This window comes from Labeo rohita, chromosome 24, assembly GCF_022985175.1.
Source record: "Labeo rohita strain BAU-BD-2019 chromosome 24, IGBB_LRoh.1.0, whole genome shotgun sequence".
Lineage (NCBI taxonomy): Eukaryota > Metazoa > Chordata > Actinopteri > Cypriniformes > Cyprinidae > Labeo > Labeo rohita.
The window spans coordinates 2,978,570-3,004,709 of NC_066892.1; the positions used below are offsets into that span (position 1 = coordinate 2,978,570).

At 31.7% G+C, this 26,140-nt stretch overlaps 4 protein-coding genes across 4 annotated transcripts; 2 read left to right on the plus strand and 2 right to left on the minus strand.

Moving 5' to 3' along the window:
* Positions 1-1,558: 1,558 nt before the first annotated feature.
* Positions 1,559-12,678, plus strand: LOC127155462 (putative protein MSS51 homolog, mitochondrial). The gene is made up of 7 exons (XM_051097666.1): positions 1,559-1,657; positions 2,838-3,013; positions 3,093-3,239; positions 7,006-7,130; positions 7,211-7,774; positions 11,471-11,564; positions 11,657-12,678. Exons 2-7 carry the CDS (start codon positions 2,856-2,858, stop codon positions 11,847-11,849), a joined length of 1,281 nt encoding a protein of 426 aa, XP_050953623.1. The 5' UTR covers positions 1,559-1,657; positions 2,838-2,855; the 3' UTR covers positions 11,850-12,678.
* A 1,276-nt stretch (positions 12,679-13,954) lies between these two features.
* Positions 13,955-18,161, plus strand: mss51 (MSS51 mitochondrial translational activator). Its single transcript, XM_051097667.1, has 6 exons — positions 13,955-14,093; positions 15,892-16,035; positions 16,117-16,241; positions 16,315-16,878; positions 17,320-17,410; positions 17,827-18,161. The coding sequence occupies exons 1-6, from the start codon at positions 14,077-14,079 to the stop codon at positions 18,023-18,025; spliced, it is 1,140 nt and encodes a 379-aa protein (XP_050953624.1). The 5' UTR covers positions 13,955-14,076; the 3' UTR covers positions 18,026-18,161.
* A 3,007-nt stretch (positions 18,162-21,168) lies between these two features.
* On the minus strand, positions 21,169-22,227 carry LOC127155470 (myeloid-associated differentiation marker-like protein 2). The gene has a single exon (XM_051097675.1). It carries the CDS (start codon positions 22,225-22,227, stop codon positions 21,373-21,375), a length of 855 nt encoding a protein of 284 aa, XP_050953632.1. The 3' UTR covers positions 21,169-21,372.
* Positions 22,228-24,200: 1,973 nt separating this feature from the next.
* On the minus strand, positions 24,201-25,527 carry LOC127155464 (myeloid-associated differentiation marker-like protein 2). Its single transcript, XM_051097668.1, has one exon. The coding sequence runs from the start codon at positions 25,497-25,499 to the stop codon at positions 24,633-24,635; it is 867 nt and encodes a 288-aa protein (XP_050953625.1). The 5' UTR covers positions 25,500-25,527; the 3' UTR covers positions 24,201-24,632.
* Positions 25,528-26,140: the final 613 nt, after the last annotated feature.

A 26,140-nucleotide genomic window follows, 5' to 3' on the forward strand; every position in this document is an offset into this window, starting at 1 on the left:
ATGAGGCTTCCGGTGCTTTCACTGAAATAACGAGAAGAATAACAACTTTTTTTTTTTATTGAACAATATCAATTTACAAACTCAAGTGGGGATGACAAATATGCATATGAAAATTATACACTTTTACATAATTAAATCCCAGTCATACATAAATGTGCATGTGTATATATAAATCTACACACAATAAACAAACAAACAAAACATTTTTGGGGGGTTGCAAGGAAAATAAATAAATAAAAAAAATAAAATATACAAAATCTTACAATTTTTAAAAGGAAAGAGACTCATACAACGAGAAGAATAACAATGTGCAGTAAACGGTACAACTGTTTGCACTACATACAAGGGTGTTAATTAAGATAATATATTAAAATAACATAGAAAGACACACCAATTTGCAGTATCAAGAAGCAAAATGAGATGTTTTGTACAGCTAAAATAGCTGGACGATAGATGAGAAGAAAAAAATATAACTAAATTAAATGTGTGTGTGTGTGTGTAATTCTCTCTGTTTTGTGAAACGCAAAAGAACTTGTATAATCAGACAATTTTAAGTGTGTGTTTTTAAATATCAACCCAATTTGTATGTCCTTAGTAATCACTGTTATATTTTATTTGGTTATATAGTGTAAAAAAAAGCAAAAACAAATTTACCCTAAATGTTGCTGTAATTGAGATTCATATATATATACACTACCTCTTATGCTCATCAAGGCTGCCTTTATTTGATTAAAAATATAGAAAAAAAAACAGTAATATTGCAAAATGTTTTTACTATATAAAATAATGTTTTTTATTTTAACATACTTTAAAATAGAATTTATTCCTGTGATGAAAAGCTGAATTTTTATCAGCTGTTACTCCAGTCTTAAGTGTCACATGATCCTTCAGAAATCATTCTAATATGTGGATTTATTATTAGAATGATCAATGTTGAATAATATCAACTGTTGTGCTGCCAAATATTTTTTGGAACCTGTGATTTTTTTTTTCAGGATTCTTTCATGAATAACAAGTTTAAAAAGTACAGTGTTTATTCAAAATATAAATATTTTATAACAATGTAAATTATTTATTATTAACTTAATACATCCTTGGTGAATAAAAGTATTAATTTCTTAAAAAAAAAAAAAAAAGAAAGAAACAATAAAAATGTACTGACCCCAAACTTTTGAACGGTAGTGTATATATATCTGCAGGGTATATCTGCAACTATACTTTACTAAATAGTTTTTAGAAATGTAAAAATGATATAATTTAAAAGCAAGGATCACAGCAGGGTTAATAATATCCCCCGTATGAAGAGGGGAGACTGAAATGTGGGTGTATTGAAGTAAGTATAATTTTGAGTAATAAATAGCTGGTGGGTGTCTGTATCTGCTGGAGGTCTCTGTGTAATTCTAGAGCTGCTGAAGTGACTGTGGGCAACGTGGATTCTGCAGGGTAAGGAAAATCTTCGGAGTAATTTGAACATGTTCCCAGAGACCTGGACCTGGACGAATGTCAGTCTCTCCCCCTCGTCCCAAAAAAGGAGAGAGGGATGACAACTAGAGGTGGAGTTACTGAGGAGAAGCACAGCAGCACATTGGGACTGGATCTGGATTTTCATGAAGTTTCTGCTGCTCATAGGTGACCATTTACAGATTGCTGTTTAACCGTGAGTATTATTTCTCAAGCTTTCATATTAGTATTTCAATTATTTTTCTGCAGTGAACGCTTCCTTTAAGTGTATGTTAGTTTATATGGTTTTTCTGGCTTAAATGTGAAGGTTGAAATATATTAGAAATAGTATTCCAGTCAACTGCCTTGAGTGTTAGATGTGTGGTGTAGTTTTACATAATATAACAGACCTATTTGTGGCCTTCTGTGGTTTGTTTTCACTTTTATGGTTTTACAGATTGATGGCTTTGTTTGTGAGTATCTGATGTGAAATATTGGATCACTGATGTGTTATTTATCATGTTTGTTCCGATTATGTCTCTATATGATGCTCTGAAATTAAACAACTTTAAAGTTTGGGATCAGTAAGACTGTTTTTGTGGGAAAATTATACTTTTATTTCATATGAATGCATTGAATTGATCAAAAATGACGGTAAAGACATTTATAATGTTACAAAAGATTACTATTTCAAATAAATGCTGTTCTTTCGAACTTTCTGTTCATCAAAGAATGCTGAAAAATAAAATATATCACGGTTTCCATAAAAATATAATATAGCACAGCTGTTTTCAACATTGATAATAATCAGAAATGTTTTTTTGAGCAGCAAATCAGCATATTAGAATGATTTCTGAAGGATCATGTGACACTGAAGACTGGAGTAATTCAGCTTTGCATCACAGGAATAAATTACTATTTAACATATATTGACATAGAAAACAGTTATTTTAAATTGAAATAATATTTAGCAATTTTACTGTTTTTAATATATTTTTGGTCAAATAAATGCAGCCTTGGTGAGCAGAAATGTCTTCTTTTAAAAATGTTATAATTTATTTGTTTGTATTAAAGTAATGACATTTTACAGTAGGCTATCAACAATTATAATTGTGCTGAACTGTCAAGAAAATATCTGCAAAAAACTTAATTGGTCCTCAGATAGAGGGCATTTTCTTTATGCAAAAAATAATTTGCGTTTTCTTTTAATTTTAGGTTGAAATATGACCCAAAATAAGTGTTACTATGTAGTCACAGTGTGTGTGAGTTTAATTACTTCAGAATCAGGCTGTGAATCAATATAAACACATGCCTGCATCAAAAAATGTCACAAATGAACTGAAATATCATACTGTCAACACCTCATCAACCTTAAATCACTGTGTGTGTGTGTGTAGGTAAAGAGCTCATCCAGAATGGCCGGTCCGGTTCCAGCACTCCCAGACTCTTTTGCTCCGAGTTCGGACAGCGTTTACTCGGATCAGTTTGGCTTTTACTCCCTGGACTCGAATGTTCCTGGTCTTTCTAAAGTCATCTTAGACAAACTCAACATGAAAGACTACAAAGAGTACAGGTGAGAAACTCACACTCATAGTGGAGAACAGGTTTGCAGTGGTTCAGATGAAGTCACTCTTTCTCTCCCTCTCTCTCAGGGCAGCACTGGAGGGCAAAGGAAAGGTGGGATTTCGCTCTCACAAAGAGATGTTTCAGAATCTAGAAGAAACGTTTAAATTCTGTACCTGCTGCTCCAAACTCCCGTCCAACCTTCCAGACCCAAAAGCACTCAAACGCTGCATTAAGTGAGTAAAAACACAGATCACAATATCACTTAGTTAACATGAGCAGATTACTGAATATAAGCCAGTACAGTTTCTATATGAAATCTCACTAGAATTATCCAATTATTATATGGATCAAAAAACAGGGATGATAGAGTTTGGTATACTGGTTTTTAAAATTTTTAGGTCCCTGTACTAATATTATAATTAATAATTATTATGATGTTGTGGGTCACTCTGACCCTGTTTTTAATCAAAAAGCCACAAACATTAACCATCGCAAATAACAGATCAAAATAGAATTAAAACAAAATTATGACTTAAATACACATTATAAAATTAAAATAAATTAGATAAAACTTACATAAAATGTAATATATTTTTAACATTTTCTAATTGTATTTAATATTTTATACTCTATACAATAATTAAATTTTTTAAAAAATAATTATTTTTTCTAATTTTCAAAAATTAAGTAATTAAAAATCGAAAAATAATGAAAACAAAATTCTGACTTAAAACATATTACAAAATTAAAATATATAAAAACATACATAAAAAGTTATATATTTTAATACTTTCTAATTGTATTTAATATTTTCATACTGTGTACTATATATATATATATATATATATAGATACATATATATATATATATATATATATATATATATATATTTATGTTTTTGGGAGTGTACCTTTACTATCCCTAGTTAGGGTTAATATTTTGCATTTTAGGCTTATTTTGAGCATAAATTAAGTTTTGTTGCAAGTCTAATTGTTTAATTAATTGTAATTGATATAAACTCAGAATATATATATGAAAGGTCAGAATTGTGAGTTTATAACTCACATTTTGAGATTTTTTGACATTTGACACATTTTGACAATTCTGGCTTTTTTTTCTCAAAATTCTGAATAATTCTGAGTCAGAATTAATAATTCTCAATTTCAAGATATATACTCAGAAAAACAAAGAAGTCTGAATTGTATATATTGTATATATGAGATTTCATACCACAAATGTGGGATAAGCTCACAATGTTATGAGAAAAAATCAGAATTGAAATATAAATTAAGAAAAAAGTCAGTTTGCTGGTTTGGCTCACAATTCAGATTTTTTCCCTCAGAATTCTGAGTTTACATCTTGCAATTAATAACTTGCAATAAACAATTTTGAGAAAACATTAAAAAATGGGGACATTTCATTCATACAAAGTGCTTAAAGTGCTTGAAGTACTTGAATTTGAAATGTAATACCACTGAAAGTAGCAATAATCCTGAACAGGTAAAAACTTGAAAAAGTGCTTGAATTATTGAAAAACAGTCTATCTATGACTGTTTCATTTTTTTCAGTAAGCACATCTTTTCATACAAAATTAAAAAAACATAATATATTTTTCGCTTATTTCAGTTAATGTCATAAAACTAGCGAGCTAAGCCACTGGTAGCACCGAGTGAGTCATTTACGCTGGAGCCGCCCCGATTGATTCAAACTCGAGACTTTGATCATTCATTTCAAACGATTCATTAGCAAAAGCCAGATCAAATTAAAAGAGCCATTCATTTTCGAATTTCAACATAGAAAACATCAAATACTTACGGCAGTATAGATATAAAAACAAAACAAAAAGAAAGAAAGAAAGGATACACATAAAATCCTCAAAATTAACTTTTTGTAATACTTCAGTAGTAATACTTTGCATGTGCTTCACTTTATTTTGCAATTTTGTTTTATTAGTATGTTTTTTTAATCTATTTATCTATTTGTAGAATTTTAAAGACAAGACATTGTTTGATCTCTGACTGAAGCCTTGAAGTGCCTGAAAAGCCCTTGAAAATTCTGTAATTTCATTTTACAGTATCTGTACTAACCCTAATCACAGTAAAATATGCTGTAGCCATGGCAGCCATGTTTTCTGTTCTTTTTTATTAGTGAACTGTCCCCAAATTGCCGTCATTGTAGTTCAGTTCACGCTGTTCTGGGATGGGAGAATAAGATCAGAATAAGAGTAAGATCCGACTGCAGACATTCGCCTAAAAATAGCACGCTGTTCGCAAAGTAATGCTGGAGGCTGATTGAACTTTTATTGAACAGACTGCTCAACTGAAGCTGGAAATCCGGGTTATTCTGTACCGAGAGACTGAGAAACCCACAATCGGCACCCGTGAAAGATTATTCCCATTTCTCCAATATGATCCACCCTCAAACATTACTTAAGAAATCAATCTACTCAAGAGTTGTAGTTAATTTAAATTATATAAAATTATTTTAAGTTAAAAAAAAAAATCTAATAAATAACAAATTCTATAATATTTTTATATTTCATGATATATAGCCTACATATAATTATACATTTTATAAATGTATTTTTTATATTATGTTAAATATCTAAATACTAAATATTATATATGTAAGAAATGCATACAGTATATATAAAAATATAAAATGAATATTTATATTCATACGTTTTATTGCAATCATATCAAATAAATAAATAATATAATTATTTATTATAAATGTGTGTGTAAATATATATATATAAAATAAATAATTATATTATAATTACATAATTATAATAATTATTATAATGACATTATATTATATATTTATAATCTGTTGTTCTATTGCATTATTATTGAATAATATATTCATACATTTTATTGCATGCATATCAAATAAATTAATTATAGAATTATTTATTATAAATTATATATATATATATATATATATAATTTATAATAAATATAATAAATATAATTTATAATAAATATAATAATTATTATTTAATTATATTTTAATTATTATATAATTATAATAATTATATTTATATTTATAATCTGTTGTTCACATTTTATTGCATGCATATCAAATAAATAAATTATATAATTATTTGTTATAAAAATATATACATATAATTTAATTATATTATTATAATAATTATTATAATTATATTATATAATATTTTTATAATCTGTTGTTTTATTGTATTATTATTGAGTAATATATTCATACATTTTATTGCATACCTATTAAATAAATTAATTATATAATTATTTATTATAAATTACATATATATTTATATATGTAATTTATAATAAATAGTTATAATAATTCTACTATTATAATAATAATTATTTAATTATATTCTAATTATTCTATAATTATATTAATTATATTTATAGTTATAATCTGTTGTTTACATTTTATTGCATGCATATCAAATAAATAAATAATACAATTATTTATTAGAAATTATATATGCTATATATATGAAACATTATTATTTAATTATTTAATTATATTATTATAATAATTATTATAATTATATAATATCATATTTTTATAATCTGTTGTTTTATTGTATTATTATTGAGTAATATATTCATACATTTTATTGCATGCATATAAAATAAATAAGTAAATAAGTTATATAATTATTTACTATAAATTATATAATTTTTTTTTTTACAATATATCATCTTACCATAGTTGGTTATGTCTCCTTTTGTCTTTGCCGGCTGTTCTCTTAAAACCGGATCCGCATTTTTAGCCTTTGTGCTTCATAGGGGATACGTTTACGACATAGTCACACACACCACATGACGCTGCCAACACAATAAAAACTTAAAGTACTGAAATGATGAGGGCAGCTTCTAAAAATGGCACAGACCTTTTTATCCATCTGTTGTAACCTGGACTCGCAAGTGTTGAAGTGTTGATATTCAGCAGTGTGGTTAGCGCTAGCTTGTGTTAACTCTTTAGCATCTCATTTTGTGTTCCCAGGTGTCTGAACGTGTATTACTGCAGTAAAGACTGTCAGAAGAAGGACTGGTCTTTGCATAAGAAGTTCTGTAAGATGCTCCATAAGGTCTCCATTGACAGGCTGGTGGAGTGGCTCATTCACACAGGTCAGAAGGAACCACGTATGTTTTTGGAATTGTGAGAGGTTGCTAAGTAACATCCTGTCAATCATCCTATGCTCCAATAGGAGATCTTCCTTTCCCGACGGAGGCGTGGTCTCGTCCCGCTAAAGACGTGAGGTGTTGGGACGACTGGGTCTCCATGCAGGGCGATCTGACACCCCGTCTAGATGCCATCCTGTCCGGAAAAAACATGACAGAGCTTTGGACCAATGCCTGCAGGCCGCGGCCGGAGGAGGCGGAGCTTCGCAAGTCTGCGTGGCGGGTTTGCAGCGAATTCTTCTCTCGGTCGCTGACGGTGGGCCTCGGGATTCAGATGGCCCGTCTGGACCCGTATTCCCGTCCTCTGACTATACATTTAGTTGGGGCCGGTCACAACGAGACCCTGGGAGCCAGAACCACGGACATGGATGAGCTCAGCCGCATGTTCCCGGGGCACCAGGGGCTGGAGGTGGTGATGGTGGGGCCCGAGGTGGTTCAGGGGCCCATCATGAGGCCCCCGCTGAGGGCGTTCGGACCCCGGGGAAAAGTGTACATCAGCGCTTACAAGGGCCTCTACCATCAGTTCTGGGAGGAAGTTGTGGAGAAAGGAGAAGCAGCCAAACCAGATCTAGTGGTCGGATTTCATCCAGGTACAAACAAACGCATACAAAACATCAACCATACGTAAAATTAAAACTATTAAAAGTCATTTTTGGTAATTGAAATAAAGCTGAAATAAAAAGAAATCTGAGTATTTGATGAAAAACGTAACCTTATATAATTGAAAAATTTAAACAGAAATAAAAAACATACATGAATATAAAAAAATAATAAAACAAAAAATAACGCATAACAAAATGACAAAACAAACTTAAATTGATTTAAAATGAATGAATGAACAAAAAAAACATTTTTATTGTATTTTTATTTATTTACGATTGTAATATTTATTAGTGTTTTAATTAGCTTTATTTTTATATTTTCATTTTTAGTTAAAACAAAGTGTTAGTGATAAAATTATTTTTATTAACTTTTTATTATAAAATTTAATATGAAATTTATGAAATTTAAAATAAATTAAAAATTAAGCCTTAATTTAACCTCTTTAGCCTTATATATATATATGTAAAACTGAAACTAAAACTGAAAAAAAAAAAATATATATATATATATTATAACCAAAACTAAAACTGAAACAAATAATAATTATATATATACTAATTTCATTTTAGTGGCCAGGGCAACTCATTTCTCATTTTTGCTTAAGTTCTTAAGGTAAGTTTTATCATCTAAGACTATTTTATTTTATTTTATTTTATTTCTGCTTTATTTCAGCTTTATTTTATTTTATTTTATTTTATTTTGCCTTTATTTCAGCTTTATTTTATTTTATTAATGCAAAACATTAACAATACACAAAATTAAAACTATTAAAAATCATTTTTGGTAACTAAAATAAAACTGAAATAAAATAAGATAAAGTATTTGATGAAAAACTTATATAACTGAAACATTAAAACAGTATATAAAAAACTATAAAAAAAACTATATAAATATTTTAAAAAAATTAATAAAACGGAAAATAGCACATAACAAAATGACAAAACAAACTTAAATAAACAAAAAAATGAATAAGCTAAAAATATAAAATAACTCAAAAATAAAATTTATAAATACTGTAATATGTTTTTCATTATTTAGTCATTTAAATTTTATTTTTATTTATTTACTATTTTAGTATTTATTAATATTTTAATTAGCTTTTTTAGTTGAAACAGTTTTAGTAATTTTATTATTTTTATTAGTTTTTTAATGTATTTCTCTTCAGCTTTAATTTATATATTTTTTCAGTTTTAGTTTTGACAAACATTTTTTATTTAACTTTCTTGGCCAAGGCAACATTTTTCATTTTTGCATTTTTACAAGTTCTTAAGTTTAGTTTTATCATCTAACGCTATTTAAATATTTTAAAAGAACTGAACATTTCAATGAATCAGTGAGTCATTTTTGAACCAGTTGATTGAAATGAATAGCACTGGTTTGTGAAATGAGGTGTTGAGGAGTTTACTAGGTTAGAGAGCTGACTTTCATTGCGTTTGAAGACATTTGACCCTTTAAGCTCCAGTGGGGGTTTCGTTTCCATCTATAGATTCAGACAGATGATTCTTTTAGAGAGAGAGAGATTCACTCTGTGGAGACAGGTGCCACTTCACCAGCGCTGTAATTCGTCTGTCTGTGGTTCGCCGTCTGACTTTTACTAGCAGTGATTCATAGTAACAGCTGAGAGTTTAAGACTCACTGTCAGGAGATTCCTGAGCAAACCAGCCACTTGTGGACGTGCATGTTTGAAAAGACTGAACAACTTCATTTAACAACAGGATGCAGTAGCAGTAGCGTTTGCATTTTGCTTTACTTCGCTGTGGTGGTGTAGTAGTTAAATCCCAGGCTGGTCACCAGAGTGTTGGTTCTAATCCTGGATGTAAGATGAGCTAATAACTGAGGATCATCCCTGTGTTGAATGAACTGGGAGTCACTTTGAATCAAAGCATCTGCTAAATGGCCAGTTACTTATTTACTTAGTGTTAAAATTAACACTTGATAAGTGTCACTTGCAAAATTGGTTCGGTGACAGACACTTGTGTCCTTAAGCTTAACATCTGTGAAAAGTTTAGCAGCAAATGTTTAGCTTGAAAGCTTTATTTACACTTTAAGTGTAAAAAAACTCAAGAAATCCATGCTTCGTGTTCAAAAGAAAATATACAGAAACTCCTGTAGGGTCTCCTGTAATTAACTTTTTACATTTTATTTCATATATTTTATTTTATTTCAAATAATGAAAACTAATTTGTAATCGTTTTAAGTAAAAAAAAACGTTGATTTTCTTAATTAGGCTCACAACATCAAACCTCTATACATATAATTATTTAGCCTTAAAGCACATTTTATTTTAAAATTTAATTTAATTTAATTTAATTGTTTTATTTTATTTCAATTAATGAAAAGTTATTTTTAATTGTTTTAAGTTGGATTTAGTATATTGTGATTGACATTAGATTTTTATTTTATTTTTTATTTTATTATTTTATTTGATTTAATTTGTATTATTTTATTTTTATATTTAATTTATTTAATTCACTTTTTACACTAGTGACAATTAGGTTTTTTATTTTATTTTATTATTTTATTTCATTTTATTTGCATTTAATTTCATTTATTTAATTCACTTTTACATTTTATTTTATTGTTTTATTATTTTATTTAAATGAATGAAAAGTCATTTTTAATTGTTTTAAGTTAAAACATTGATGATCTTAATTAGGCTCACAACATCAAACCTCTATACATATAACAAATTAACCTCAAAGCACAGCAATTTATGTACATGAAAATAATTAGCAGTAATTAACTAAAATGTCACTACAAAAAAATAAGAAGAAATCCATGCTTGGTGTTCAAAAGAAAATATACAGAAACTCCTGTATTTTATTTTATTTTATTTTATTTTCAAATTTAATTTCATTTATTTAATTCACTTTTTACATTTTATTTTATTTTATTTGTATTATTTTGTTTCATTTATTTAATTCACTTTTTACATTCTGCGTTAATAAAACAGCTGAATATTTCTTTAAAATAGGGATAATAAAATATTCTTTTAATTAAATACAATTTAATGGCTTCTAAGCATGGTTAATTATAGTTAAAACTAAAATTGTTACTTGAAATAAAATAAAATAAAATAAAACTAAATTATATAGACTTTTAAAAATAATAATAAAACTAATAAATATGACAAAAAACGCACAACAAAATGACTAAAACTTTAACTAAAATTAAAAAATAAAAACAAAAAAATAAGAAAATATATAAATAAAGTCTAAATACAGAATATATAGAAATAAAGTCTAATTAAAAACAATAATAGTATATCAATGGTACTAAGATTTCATTGATTTTGGAGCTTGTTTTTCATCTAAACAAGGTTCGTATTGCTGAAAACCAAGTGAAATTTCTCCACAAACACAATGCAAATACACACAGCTCCATCATTGTCACCCTGGGGCGAGATCTCTTTATAGCACTGCTGTTTTTCTGGTTCTCTGAATCTCCTAATATCCAGACACTCATGACAACACATCTAATCTGGGAAGAGTGGATATGCACGTTATCAATCATAAAGTGGAGACAAACAAACAAAGAGTGAGATTATCCAGCTAAATTCTCTTTGCGTGCGTGATTTGATGGATCCTCTGTTCAGCACCTGTCGGCTTCTGTCCTCTCATTCTCTCTGGCTTTGTAAACGTGGCGTTGATGGGCCGCGATTTGTTGTTTTTGGTCTGGTTCAGGGTTCCACGCGTCTCAGGGATTGGGAGAGGGATGGCTGCCCACATTATTGCTGCTTAGAGACTATAACATACCATCCATCTTCACCATGTACAAGTAAGTGACACCTACTCTCACATGAAGTGTTTACATGCCAGTTTTATACTTTACTTTTGTATATATTTCTCTGTTGTGTGTCTGTGTTGCAGTGATGCGGAGCTCCAGTATTCCCTGCAGATTCTCATAGAGCTCGAAATGGACGTTAAAGACACCGGAGCCAATCCTTTCAGCTCCCAGAAACCCGAGCAGGTCCAGTCCAGCCCGAACAAAGCCCCCAGTTACTGCAACGCCTTTTATATTTACTTTCAGGGTCTGCTGGAGACACAGCAGGAGGACGAGTAGATTCACACAGACCTTTGCCTTCATTTACTAAATGCATCTTAAAAGAAAACCCTGCAAATAACACCCTTATTATGTCACTTGCTATTACAGTTTAATAGTTATTTAAGAAATAAATGTTTTATCTGAAACTGCAGTTAAACAGTTGTTTGCTACACAATTTAGTGAACATTTAGCGCCCCCTAGTGACAGAATCTGCCGTGACATTTTAATGACAGCCTTCTGGGTAGTTCCATTTAACTCAACTATTGCTTAAAAATGACTATATTTCTTACTTAAAATGAACCCAAAATAGGTTGGAAATGTATTAATATGTTTAATAAATTAATATTTAATAATATGTTGAATAAATAATAATTAAGTAATATATTTTTTCAAATTGGTTATTAATAAATGTTCACATTTTGATTCTTGCTGATGCCTATAGTAATTGTGTGTCTGATTTGTAGTTCACAATTTTGGGTTCATTTTAAGCCAACCATATAGTAATTCTTAAACAATAGTTGAGTTGAATAAAATTACCCAGAAGGTTAGGTTAAACATTTAATATTTCACGGTTGTTTTTAACCCAGCATTTTTTCGAGTTTGCTCTTTAAAAAGTTATTAATTATATTATATTATATTATATTATATTCATTTTTATTTTAAACCAAAAGGTCTATTTTGATTCCTGAGTCTTGTGCCAGATTGTGTATTATTTGTATGTTTTAGTTTCCCTTCAGTGATTATTATTTATTTGATATAGAAGACGCTTTATAAAAAAATAAATACATTTATATAAGCAAATAAAAAAATGCGTCCGTATTTATTTTTCTATTTTATTTATTTATTTTACATACTGTAGTTCAAACAGTATGACGGCAAGGTCATAGGTTCGATTCCCAGGAAGTGCATGAAACCAATACACTACCAGTCAAAAGTTTTTGTACAGTAAGATTTTTAATGTTTTTTAAAGAAGTCTCTTTTGCTCACCAAGCCTGCATTTGTTTAATCCAAAGTATAGCAAAAACAGAAAAAATTGAAATATTTTTACTATTTAAAATATCTGTTTTATTTTTGAATATATTTTAAAATGTAATTTATTCCTGTGATTTCAAAGCTGAATTTTTAGCATCATTACTCCAGTCACATGATCCTTCAGAAATCATTCTAATATGCTCATTTGCTGCTCAGAAAATATTCATTATTATTATTATGTTGAAAACAGCAAAGTAGAATTTTGTTCAGGTTTCTTTAGAACAGCATTTATCCAAAATAGAAAACTTTTGTAACGTTATAAATGTCTTTATCAAAAGCATCCTTGCTAAATAAAAGTATTAATTTCCATAATTTCCAAATAAATAATATATATATATACATACACACACACACATATACACACATAAATACATATATATATATATATATGTATATATGTTTTTTTTTTTTTTTTGGAAATGATAGAAATTAATACTTTATTAATCGACTCCAGGCTTTTGAATGGTAGAGCGTATGTTTATTTCAGATAAATGCTGATCTTTGGATCTTTCTATTCATCAAAAAGTCCTGTGTGCCCAAAAAATGTGCTCAACTGTTTTAAATATTGATAATAATAATAATAATAATAATAATAATAAAATGTTTCTTGAGCAGCAAATCAACATATTAGCATGAAAGATCATGTGACACTGAATTTAGGTTTGATCACAGGAATAAATTACATTTTAAAATATATTCCATTAGAAAACAATTATTTTAAATAAAAAAAAACATTTCACAGTACTGCTTTGGTGTATTTTAAAACAAATAAATGCAATGCAAGAGACTTAAAAAAAAACTTTAAAATCTTACTGTTGAAAACTTTTGACTGGTAGTGCATCTATGCCTTGAAATGCAATGTAATAAATGTATGAATAAATTTGTTTGTTTTAATTATTTTTTTATTTATTTACTTGTTTAGGCTGTTTATTTATTTATTTATTTGTTTACTTATTTATTTAGATTTTAGATTTTTTTTTTTAAAAATAGTCTATTAATTTTTTAATGGACGTCCCCGTTTTTGTAAACAGCACTATCTGTCAGAAACTTCTGATCTCCGTGTGAACATGTAGACATTTGAGAATCATCACAGAAGACTCGAGAAAACACCGGCACGGCCGCGCACGGGTATAAAACCCCCGCGACACCCGACGGACACCCGCAAGAACAGCCGTTCAGTCTCACTTATTCTGTAAACGCGTGACCGCGAACAATGAACAACTCCAACAGGTAAGACACACATTTTATACTCATGCTGTATAATTATACGGTTATTTTACAGTGTGCAAGTTACCGTGAATACAGATGAGATCACTTGATATATGTGTAAACGCTCTGATGCGCACTTTTAAAGATTTTGTAACTAAGCAGACATGGGTAAAAGGTATGAAGTATATTAAATAGTATTTTTATAATTATTTTTATTATTATTATTATCTGTGTTGAAAAGGTCCCTGTATTGTCCTGCGTTTAATAGCATAACGCTTATATTAACGCACTAACTCGTTCATTTAAGTTTACACAAAAGTGTTTTAACCCCAGTTGTGTCAGCTGTTTTACTGCATGCTGGGTGCTGTATTTTGAGAGGGGATATAAATATCCCAGCAGCTGTTTATGCTTCTGTTCATTCACTCCGGCCCTATGAAGGCTCTCAATTATTGTTGGTAATCAAATCAAGTACAGGACAATCTGCTGTTTACCACATTAATGCCTGAGTTCCTGTTTTTCAACAATGCTTCATTCTAATGTCACTTATTTATTGCAAAGGCATAGGTTTGAATTTTGCATCTGGAAACACCCCCCAAAAATTACATGGTAACCACAAATTAACTATGGTTTAAACATAGTATTTGTAGTACAACTGGTTATACAAAAACATGGTTACTGCACGTTTTCTATAGTAAAATCACAGTTAATTTCCTTAAGGGATTTGTATTTGTGTATGCTTTCTTTCTTATTTTGTTCTTTGCTACACTGCCTTTATGATTTTGTTTTCTACTGTTAAAAAAACCTTGCACCGAAGTCTGAATCATATGATTCATACGCGCCCCAAAGTCCCGATCCGAATCAAATGATTCATGAACCTGTACCGAAGTCCCGATCTGAATCAAATGATTCGCGATTCGCGCTCCGAAGTTCCGATCTGAATCAGAAGATTCACGATCCGATCGGAGCGCTTCATTGAATCATTATGAGATGCAGTGGTTTAACCGGTTCGAAAAGTGCTTTTTAAAACCATTACAAGATGTCGAAATTTGAAAATGAATGGCTCATGTTTTTGTTTTTTTTGTTTTTTTTTTTGTTAACTAAATGATCGAAGTTTGAATCAACTGGAGCGGTTCCTGCGTAAATGACTCACTTAATTGAATCGGTTTGTCTGTTGTGAATCGGTCTGTGAGTTTCAGTACTGCTACTGACAATAAGCACAAAAAGTATGGTGTTTGCAATTAAAATATCAATATTTCCATTCCAAAGAAAACATCCAATCAAAATTATTGCTGGAAATGAGGCCTAATCATGAGCCCAAGAATAGCTTAATGCTGAAGAATCACTGAATTGCTCTTAATAACGAATTAAATTTAGTTTATTCATAATCAATCTTGCTTTTTGCAACAACACTAGCAAGTAGTTTACAATTATGGTAAACTTTGAACTGGGTAGGCCCAAAAACATGCAAAATTGAGTGCGTGAACCTGCATTTAATGTTATTAATGTTAACTATTTAATAGTTTTGTGACATGTTTTTGAGCATAAGAGCATTTGGAAATGACTGGATCACACATAAACAACTAAATATACACTACTACTACATTATAAATGTCTTTACTGTCTTTTGATCAATTAAAAGCATCCTTAATAAATAAAAATAAATTAATTAATTGCATTCCAAAAGAATCATGCCGCCCCAAAACTTTTGATTTGAGTGTATGAGCGGCACAAGATAAAGATATTTTGCTCGTCAAACTTTGTAACAATATATATCTAAAATGCATTTCAGTATTTCAAATCTCTCTTTTTCTTTTTTCAGTGTTTCAGACAGTAAGGCCGACAAGCCTCTTACATTCCGCTCGGCGAAGGAGATGTTTGAGAAAATGGAGGAATCGTTCAAAATATGTGCGCAGTGTGAGAGACTCCCATCACAGGTCAAAGGCTCGCTGAAGAGATGCACACGGTACGATGACGGGACAATTCAGATGAGATGAGAATAAATGCTATATCTCACATTTATAACATTTCTTTGTGTCTTCCACAGCTGTCTGAATGTGTATTACTGCAGTAAAGAGTGTCAGAAGAAAAACTGGCCTCAGCATAAACTCTACTGCGACAAACTACACATGGCGGCGGTGGACAGACACGTCGAGTGGCTTGTTTATAAAGGTGAGGATGGTGAAGATGCAGTATAAGTAGTATGTAAGTAGTAGTAAATGTATAACTATATTTATTTACATAGGAGATCTTCCTTTCCCTACGGAGGCGTGGTCTCGTCCCGCTAACAAAGTCAGCGGTTGGAAAGATTGGCTGTCCATGCAGGGAGATCTGACACCCCGACTGGAGCCCATCCTGTCTGGACAAAACATGACAGACCTCTGGACCAATGCCTGCAGGCAACGGCCGGAGGAGACGGAGCTTCGTGAATCAGTGTGGCGGGTTTGCAGTGAGTTTCTCTCCCGGCCTCTTACGATCGGAATGGGAGTGAGAATGTTTAACCTGGATCCGTATTCACGGCCGCTTACTATTCACGTGGTGGGAGCCGCTCAGAGCGAGACCCTGGGAGCCAGAATCACAGACATGGATGAGCTCGGCCGCATGTTTCCGGGGCACCAGGGGCTGGAGGTGGTGATGGTGGGGCCCGAGGTGGTTCAGGGGCCCATCATGAGGCCCCCGCTGAGGGCGTTCGGACCTCGGGGAAAAGTTTACATCAGCGCTTACAAGGGCCTCTACCATCAGTTCTGGGAGGAAGTTGTGGAGAAAGGAGAAGCAGCCAAACCAAATCTAGTGGTTGGATTTCATCCAGGTACAGTAAATAATAGTAAATAGTAAAAATACAGTAAAAATAGTAAATATTATTGCACATTTAAAATAACTGTCCTCTATGTGAATATTTTTTTAAATATAATTTATTTCTGTGATCAAAGCTTAATTTTCAGCATCATTATTACTCCAGTCTTCAGCGTCACATGATCCTTCAGAACTCTTGATTTGCTCAAGAAACATTTATGATGATTATCAATGATATAAACAATTTCTTTTAAAAAAAACGTACTGCAAACTTTTGAGCGATGGTCTACTTATATATACATTTTCTTATATATAATTTTATGAGATTTAGTATAATCAGAGCAGTATTTGTGTTCTTCATAAACAATAAGGACCTCTATCTGTGTATAAGCACTGATTCTGCTCTTAAACTTTATATTAAAATTGAGCTCTCATTGATTCTGAACTTTATTTGCAGGGTTTGAGGGACAGGAAGTGAATCAGGATTGGTTGCCGACGCTCCTGCTGCTTCGAGATTACAATATCCCAACGTTATTCACCATGATCAAGTATGTTATACATATACGTACAAATATAAGTTCACACATGATACATAGACACCATATATGTGACCCTGGACTACAAAACCAGTCATAAATTGAGATTACAACTATTTGAAAATCTGAAATCTGAAGGTGCAAAAAAAAATCTAAATATTGAGAAAATTGCCTTTAAAGTTGTCCAAATGTAGTTTTTAGCAATGCATAATACTAGTCAAAATTAAGTTTTGATATATTTATGGTAGGACATTTACAAAATAGCTTAAAATCGATAATTTTGACCCATACACTGTATTTTTGGCTATTGCTAAAAATATACCGTGCTACTTAAGACTGGTTTTGTGGTCACATATGAAAATGACACTGTTTTATTTACTGCTACCTATCTATCTATCTGTCTATTTATCTTTCTATCTATGGTTCAGTAATGAAGAGCTGCAGAGTACTCTTCACATGTTTATGGAGTTGGAGATGGACGTTAAGGACACCGGCTCAAACCCCTTCAGCTCTCTGAAACCTGAACAACTGCCAAAAAGCCCCAACAAAGCACCCATTTACGCCAACGCTCACTATGTTTCTTTCCATGGACTGCTGGAGCTGAAAGAGGAGGAAGAACAGAACTAAAGATGATGCTAGCGACTGGACAGACTTCAGTAGTTCATTTGTTGAATGAGTGTTTAAAAGTAGAAATGTTTATAGGTAGATTCATTAAGAAAATGAATGTGATGTGAAAATATGGGATCAATGAATTTAATTTATTAAAATATATTATTGTTTACATGTCCAGTTGCCTGTATATGGATTGAGATGTCTTTGCATTTATATTTTACCTCATTAATTCAGTGTGCTTTAAGACCTTCAGCAGTTAGGCAAAATCATGCAAATATACTGATAAATCAACTTGTCCTTTTAAGATAAACCTATTATTACCAGAGACATTATTATTATAATGGAAACACCGTCTGTCAATCTCAGGAAGCAGTATTCTATTATTAAAATATTAATTTATGATTATATTTTTTTTTCAAGGAATGAGCATGAAATATATATTTCATGAAATAAGTATGTTTTGAAGTTACATTTGTTCGCGTTCATCAATGTCAAAATGTTTGAGTTAGCCAATCAAATCAAAGTAGGCGGGGCTTTACGGACTCTTCACAAGATTGATGACGCGTTTCAACGGTCATCAGCATCGTAAATGCTCGAAACTTTTTTATATTTTGATTTTTTTTTTTTTTATGTATGCGCATTTATAACACTATACTTTGTATTTTAAATTGAGATTACAACTATTTGAAAAACTGGAATCTGAAGGTGCAAAAAAAATCTAAATATTAAGAAAACTGCCTTTAAAGTTCTCCAAATGTAGTTTTTTAGTAATGCATAATACTAATCTCAGGAAGCAGAATTCTATTATTAAAATATTAATTTATGATTATATTTTTTTTTCAAGGAATGAGCATGAAATATATATTTCATGAAATAAGTATGTTTTGAAGTTACCTTTGTTCACGCTCATCAATGTCAAAATGTTTGAGTTAGCCAATCAAATCAAAGTGGGCGGGGCTTTACGAACTCTTCACAAGATTGATGACGCGTTTCAACGGTCATCAGCATCGTAAACGCTCCAAACTTTTTTATATTTTGATTTTTTTTTTTTTAATGTATGCGCATTTATAACACTATACTTTGTATTTTAAATTGAGATTACAACTATTTGAAAAACTGGAATCTAAAGGTGCAAAAAAATCTAAATATTAAGAAAATTGCCTTTAAAGTTGTCCAAATGTAGTTTTTTAGCAATGCATAGTACTAATCTCAGGAAGCAGTATTCTATTATTAAAATATTAATTTATGATTATATATTTTTTTCAAGGAATGAGCATGAAATATATATTTCATGAAATAAGTATAATTTGAAGTTACATTTGTTCGCCCTCATTAATGTCAAAATGTTTGAGTTAGCCAATCAAATCAAAGTAGGCGGGGCTTTACGGACTCTTCACAAGATTGATGACGCGTTTCAACGGTCATCAGCATCGTAAATGCTCGAAACTTTTTTATATTTTGATTTTTTTTTATGTATGCGCATTTATAGCACTATACTTTGTATTTTAAATTGAGATTACAACTATTTGAAAAACTGGAATCTGAAGGTGCAAAAAAAATCTAAATATTAAGAAAACTGCCTTTAAAGTTCTCCAAATGTAGTTTTTTAGTAATGCATAATACTAATCTCAGGAAGCAGTATTCTATTATTAAAATATTAATTTATGATTATATTTTTTTTTTCAAGGAATGAGCATGAAATATATATTTCATGAAATAAGTATGTTTTGAAGTTACGTTTGTTCGCGCTCATCAATGTCAAAATGTTTGAGTTAGCCAATCAAATCAAAGTAGGCGGGGCTTTACTGACTCTTCACAAGATTGATGACGCGTTTCAACGGTCATCAGCATCGTAAATGCTCGAAACTTTTTTATATTTTGATTTTTTTTTAATGTATGCGCATTTATAACACTATACTTTGTATTTTAAATTGAGATTACAACTATTTGAAAGACTGGAATCTAAAGGTGAAAAAAAATCTAAATATTAAGAAAATTGCCTTTAAAGTTGTCCAAATGTAGTTTTTTAGCAATGCATAATACTAATCTCAGGAAGCAGTATTCTATTATTAAAATATTAATTTATGATTATATATTTTTTTCAAGGAATGAGCATGCAATATATATTTCATGAAATAAGTATGTTTTAAAGTTACATTTGTTCGTGCTCATCAATATCAAAATGTTTGAGTTAGCCAATCAAATCAAAGTGGGCGGGGCTTTACGAACTCTTCACAAGATTGATGACGCGTTTCAACGGTCATCAGCATCGTAAATGCTCGAAACTTTTTTATATTTTGATTTTTTTTAAATGTATGCGCATTTATAACATTATACTTTGTATTTTATTACCTTTACATTACAAAGCTATTATAAACTAGTTAACGCTAACGCGAGGGTGTTTATAATGCAGTGTCTATGGGTGAGATGGTAAATTTGCGATCGTTCTCTCTTCCGACCAATCAGTCTCACTTTTTTTTTCCATTTTTGAAAGTCCTGAAAACACTATCTTGTTTGAGCAAATGGAAATGGAAATATATATTTGTGGTACTCTCCCATTCACTGCTCTCGAAGTTAACCCAACTACGACGACTTCCGCTGCCGAGAAATCCTACGTTTCAGTTTTTAACGGTGAGAGTTGTGAGGTAAGATGTTTAAACATTTGATAATCGACACTTGTTTTACGACAAAAATGTTAAACTACCCATAGTAGTATGCAAAGATGCAAAACAAATGGTGTTTGTCAAATTTAGCCATTGTGAATTGAAAATATACGCCAGACAGTGCAGGTGAATAGGGTCAAAAAATTAACTAATTAGGTAACTAACTAGTTATCCCATTACTTACCCAGTTGATTGATTACACTGATAATTGCAAACATTTTTTGATTACAAGGTTTCTAAAATGTTAGGTTTAAATATGATAATGAGGCATTATTTAATGAAATATGCTCTAATTTGCATACATTTGTAGTACAAAAATCTAAACACTGGATAAAGTCAGTTTCAAAATTCTTGCTTTATTTTTGACATATTAGAGACAAATGTTCACAGAGTGAATTTTGAGTACCTCATTTTGTCACTCAATAATTCTAGACAGGATATAGACATAGACAGGAATAAAACTGTAAAGTTAGGTGTGTGTAAGTGTTACTGAAGTAGAGATTTATGGCTTAGTGTAGAAGAAGAAGCTCATTTTGGGAAAACGGCCTTTAAAAATATGTATTGTAATTGAAATCTGTTGACACAAATAGATAAAGTGCTACAAAAGGAACACTTGACAGTGTCTTTTGGACGTTTTCTTTTCACTAGTCTGAAAAAACACTTTATGAAAAACCAAAAAGCCCAGACTCTACAACATGCCTACCTTTTTTTACAAAGTACAATCAAAGTCCAAATGAGGTCTGCGAGGTAAAGCCCCAAGTTCACATACGTCAAGACTGTGACCAAGTTAAGGTCATGAAAGCGATAATCGTGGGTTTTGGAGTCTCTTTTATAGTTTTTATAGCCATACGCAGGCCAGAGGATGGCAGCAGAGATGTATAGAGCGACAGCAACAACATCAAGCACCAGCTCCAACTTATTGAGGTCGAACCATCGCAGCAGATCCACGCACTTCTGCAGGTGTGACGGTATCACCAGCACGGTTGGAAGAAAACACACCACGTAGACCAGAATACACCAGATCAAACCTAAAGGCCGGAACTGGTTTTCCACTCCTTTGAAGTAGCTGTAGACCGCGGTAAAAATGAGGCAGGCTACAAACGCTTGGCTGAAGCGCAGGATGCCTCGCATGCTGGACAGGTAACCCGCAGGACATTTGAGTTTTAACATCACGGCGTCGACTACGTACGCAACGAACGCCAGGATGGAGGCGATGGCGCAGATCATGTCTGCGATGCATGTTGCGCACACAAACACGGTGCAGTAGATGAGACATGCAGACAACAGCATGAGGGATGACAGGAGGCTCAATCCACAGGAGAGATCATTCCAAGTGTGCTTCAGCACAAGGAGCTCTATTAGTTTATCCACCAGGCACTTCTCGATTACAAAGATCACCACAGCTACAATAAGTCCGAATACCCATACAAACTCACACCAGATCCCGTACGGACTGGACATGGGGCCTCGAAACATCGGGATGATCAGCGCTAATGCACAGAACACCATCTCGAGGATGCGGAAAGTTTGAGAGAGGCTCAGTCCGAACAACATTGTTCTTCGTCTGATGCTAGAGAAGTGTGAGCTGTGCTGCAACGGACTGTAACTCTACACTGCATGATTTACATTTACAATGCTGATGAAATCTTTACACACACTATAAACTTTTAGTGTGTTTGATAAATACACTATGTGTGACAAATGCATTGTAACCTCTCTGACAGTAACAAAATGTTAGTCTAAAAAGTCTCTTCTGCTCACTAAGGCTGCATTTGTTTGATCAAAAAAATACAGTGAGAGCTGTAATATTGTGACAAATTATTACAATTTAAAACAACTGTTTTCTATTTGAATATAATTTAAAATTCAATTAGTTTCTTGGACGCAAAGCTGAATTTTCAGCATGATCCTTCAGAAAGTATTCTAATATGTGACCCTGGATCACAAAACCAGTCATAAGTGTCAATTTTTCGAAATTGAGCTTTATACATCATTTGAAAGCTGAATAAATAAGCTTTCCATCAATGTATGGTAGGATAGAACAATATTTGGCTGAGATACAACTATTTCAGTATATGGAATCTGAGGGTGCAAAAAAAAATCAAAATATTGAGAAAATTGCCTTTAAAGTTTTCCAAATGAATTTATTTGCAATGCATATTACTAATCAAAAATTAAGTTTTGATATATTTGCAGTAGGAAATTTACAAAATATCTTCATGATCTTTACTTAATGATTTTTGGCATAAAAGAAAAATCTATCTTTTTGACCCATACATGTATTTTTGGCTATTGCTACAAATATACTCCAGCGACTTAAGACTGGTTTTGTGGTCTAGGGTCACATATGGTGATTTGCTGCTCAAGAAACATTTCTGATTATTGTCAATAATAAAGAATAGGAAGTGCAAAAGAATTTATTTAAAATAGAAATATATTGTAACATAAGAAATTTCTTTACTGTCACTTTTGATCGATTTAATGCATCATATTAGTTATAATACTATCAGTATGATATTATACACTACCAGTAAAAAGTTTTTGAACAGTAAAAAGTAGTTTTTTTAAAGTAGTCTCTTCTGCTCACCAAGCCTGCATTTATTTGATCCAAACCAAAGTACAGCAAAATTAGTACAATATACATTATTAGTACAAAATATTTTTACTATTTAAAATAACTGTTTACTATGTGAATATATTTTAAAATGTAATTTATTCCTGTGATCAAATCTACATTTTCAGCATCATTACTTCAGTCCTCAGTGTCACATGATCCTTCAGAAATGATTCTAATAGGCTGGTTTGCTGTTCAAGAAACATTTATTATTATTATCAATATTTAAATCAGTTAAAGCATTTTTTCAGGATTCTTTGATGAATAGAAAGATCCAAAGATCGATGTTTAGTTGTAATAAAAATCTTTATTTTTATAGAACATTTTTATATAGAGAAATAAATACTTTCATTTAGCAAGGATGCTTTAAATGGATCAAAAGTGATGATAAAGACATTTATAATGTTACAAATGATTTCTATTTCAGATAAATGCTGTTCAATCAAAGAAACCTGAAAAAAATCTACTCAGCTGTTTTTAACATAATAATATGTTTTTTTGAGCAGCAAATCAGAATATTAGAATGATTTCTGAAGGATCATGTGACTGGTGTAATGTTTCTAAAAAATCAGCTTAAAAATCACATGAATAAATTACATTTTAAAATGTATTCAAATTGAAAACAGTTATTTTAAATAGTAAAAATATTTTTCTTTTTTTAATTTTTACTGTTTTTGCTGTACTTTGGATTAAATAAATGCAGGCTTGGTGAGCAGAAGAAACTTTTTTAAAAAACATTAAAAATCTTACTGTTCAAAAACTTTTGACAGGTAGTGTATATGTTAAGTGTATTATTATACATTAACAAATACAAATGTTAATTTTCGTATAATTTTCACGTAATTTTATATATTTAATAAAAAATAACACAGATGTTAAATAAAATCATTTATTTTGAACAATCAAGCTTTTTATGAAAGTGAAATAGAAAATACATAAACATTTCCAATAACTACAGAAACAAGAATGACAGTACAAATGAAATGCAGTCTTTAAACTAAAGAGATTCTGATGGTTCCACGAAGAACCTTTATCATCTATTAAAGCGTTCCATTGCACAAAAGCTTCTGTATAGTGGAAAAAATGTTCTTTAGGTTATTAAAAAACAAAAAATGGTTATTTTAAGAAACACAGAAAGGTTCTTTAAGGTTCTTTAAGAAGCCAAACATGTTTTTTTCAATGCCACTGCAGCAAAACCCGCTTTTTGGAATCTTTATTTTCAAGAGTGTAAATAAAAACATGGTTCTTTTAACTGGTCCATGAAGGGTTCTTTAAGGAACCAAAATGGTTCTTCTATGACATCACTCTTTTATTTTTAATTGAAGATTGTACAGTAGTGATACTGTTAAGAGCGTTTGAATCCACAGATACCCAAGCAGGTCAAGATCAGGTCAGTGACGTACAGGCCAAGGTTAACATAGGTCATGAAGGTCACAACAAACTGGATGCTCCATATACAGCTGTTTCCCGGACAGTCTTTGGGCCGTGGGTTTCCTTTGAAGCTGTAGGTGGGCCAGAGGATGGCGGCAGTGATGTAAAGCAGAACTGATATGATCAGGAAAATCATAGTCAAACGATCAATGCTGAAGGGCAGACATTTCTTTATCTTGGTCAAGATGTTGGTGATAATGGTCAGGAGGGTTAGAGGCAAAGGAACCGCGTAAGCCACGATACACCACAGCAGAGGCGGGTTACCCCTGTAACCGATCAGGGAAATAAGGATGATGCAGGCAACGAAGGCCTCGAGAATCTTAATGAAGCCTGGAAGCGCAGCCACGTACGTCGCGGAGCGCGTCGCATCGCATTTGTCCCTGAACGTCTCCACGCAGTAAAGCGCGCAACACACCACAGAAAGGATTGTGACCGTCCAGCCCCAGATGCATTTCCGGCAGATGTAGAAGTTGGCGAACATCACCGTGCAGGAGAACGTGCAGAGCGACGCCATCATGGCCATGCCGGTCGTGAAGTCGTCCCAGTCCATGCAGAACACCAGGATCAGCTTGTGGATGAGGAACATCTCCACTATGGTGACGACCAGCGAGATGATGGGACACAAACCCCACACCACCATGCAGTAGATCCAGTAGGTGTGAAGCGGGTGACCCCAGACGTAGCTCACTGCAAACGTCACCACACATATCACGATCTGCGCCATGTGCAGGGCGCTGCGAGTGCTTGTCAGGGTGGAAAGAGAGAATTTGGGCTTTTCCATTTTGAAAATAGCAAGCGTGGAGTGGCTCTTCAAGTGGTCTGAAGGCGTTATGGAAACGAGCTGCTGTTGGAAGAAGATAAAAACGCATGACGTGCCAGATCATGCAAAAGACATTGCAAATGTCACACTACAGCACTCCCCTCGGCATAGTGATTATCAGTGGGGAACTGATACACATTTATTTAGGTTGCTTTATACAAAGTTCATCAATTATGAAATAAGTTCAATTCAGCTGCACAGCAGCTCTACAGAAGACAATACTGTCTTTATTCAGCTCAGTTTAATTAAATGTTGATTTAATTCAGTTCAATAACTGTCAGATTTCCGTAGTTCATCAGTTATGAAACATTCAGTAATTCAATTCTGCTATAAAGCAGCTCTACAGAAGGCAAGTGTCATTATTCAACTCAATTTAGTTCTATATTGTTTCAGTTCAATCGCTGTCAAAGTTGCAAATTCCAAATAATTCTAAGCTCAGAAAACAATAGTGTCATTGTCAACTCGGTCCAGTTCAAAGCTGATTCAGTTCAGTCTAATAATGATGAAATGACTTTGGTTTCATACATTTAGCTCAGTTTAGTTCTATACTGACTCAGTTCAGTAACTGTCAGTGTTGCAAAGTTTGCCTGTTACGGATCAAA

Bases quoted from the DNA above. Each gene is read 5' to 3' on its own strand.
- LOC127155462 (XM_051097666.1), top strand. From the start codon at position 2,856: ATGGCCGGTCCGGTTCCAGCACTCCCAGACTCTTTTGCTCCGAGTTCG. The intron at 3,014-3,092 runs GTGAGAAACTCA...CCTCTCTCTCAG, and splicing joins AAAGACTACAAAGAGTACAG to GGCAGCACTGGAGGGCAAAG. The intron at 3,240-7,005 runs GTGAGTAAAAAC...TTGTGTTCCCAG, and splicing joins GCACTCAAACGCTGCATTAA to GTGTCTGAACGTGTATTACT.
- mss51 (XM_051097667.1), top strand. The intron at 16,036-16,116 runs GTACGATGACGG...TGTCTTCCACAG, and splicing joins TCGCTGAAGAGATGCACACG to CTGTCTGAATGTGTATTACT. The intron at 17,411-17,826 runs GTATGTTATACA...TCTATGGTTCAG, and splicing joins ACGTTATTCACCATGATCAA to TAATGAAGAGCTGCAGAGTA.
- LOC127155470 (XM_051097675.1), bottom strand. From the start codon at position 22,227: ATGTTGTTCGGACTGAGCCTCTCTCAAACTTTCCGCATCCTCGAGATG.
- LOC127155464 (XM_051097668.1), bottom strand. From the start codon at position 25,499: ATGGAAAAGCCCAAATTCTCTCTTTCCACCCTGACAAGCACTCGCAGC.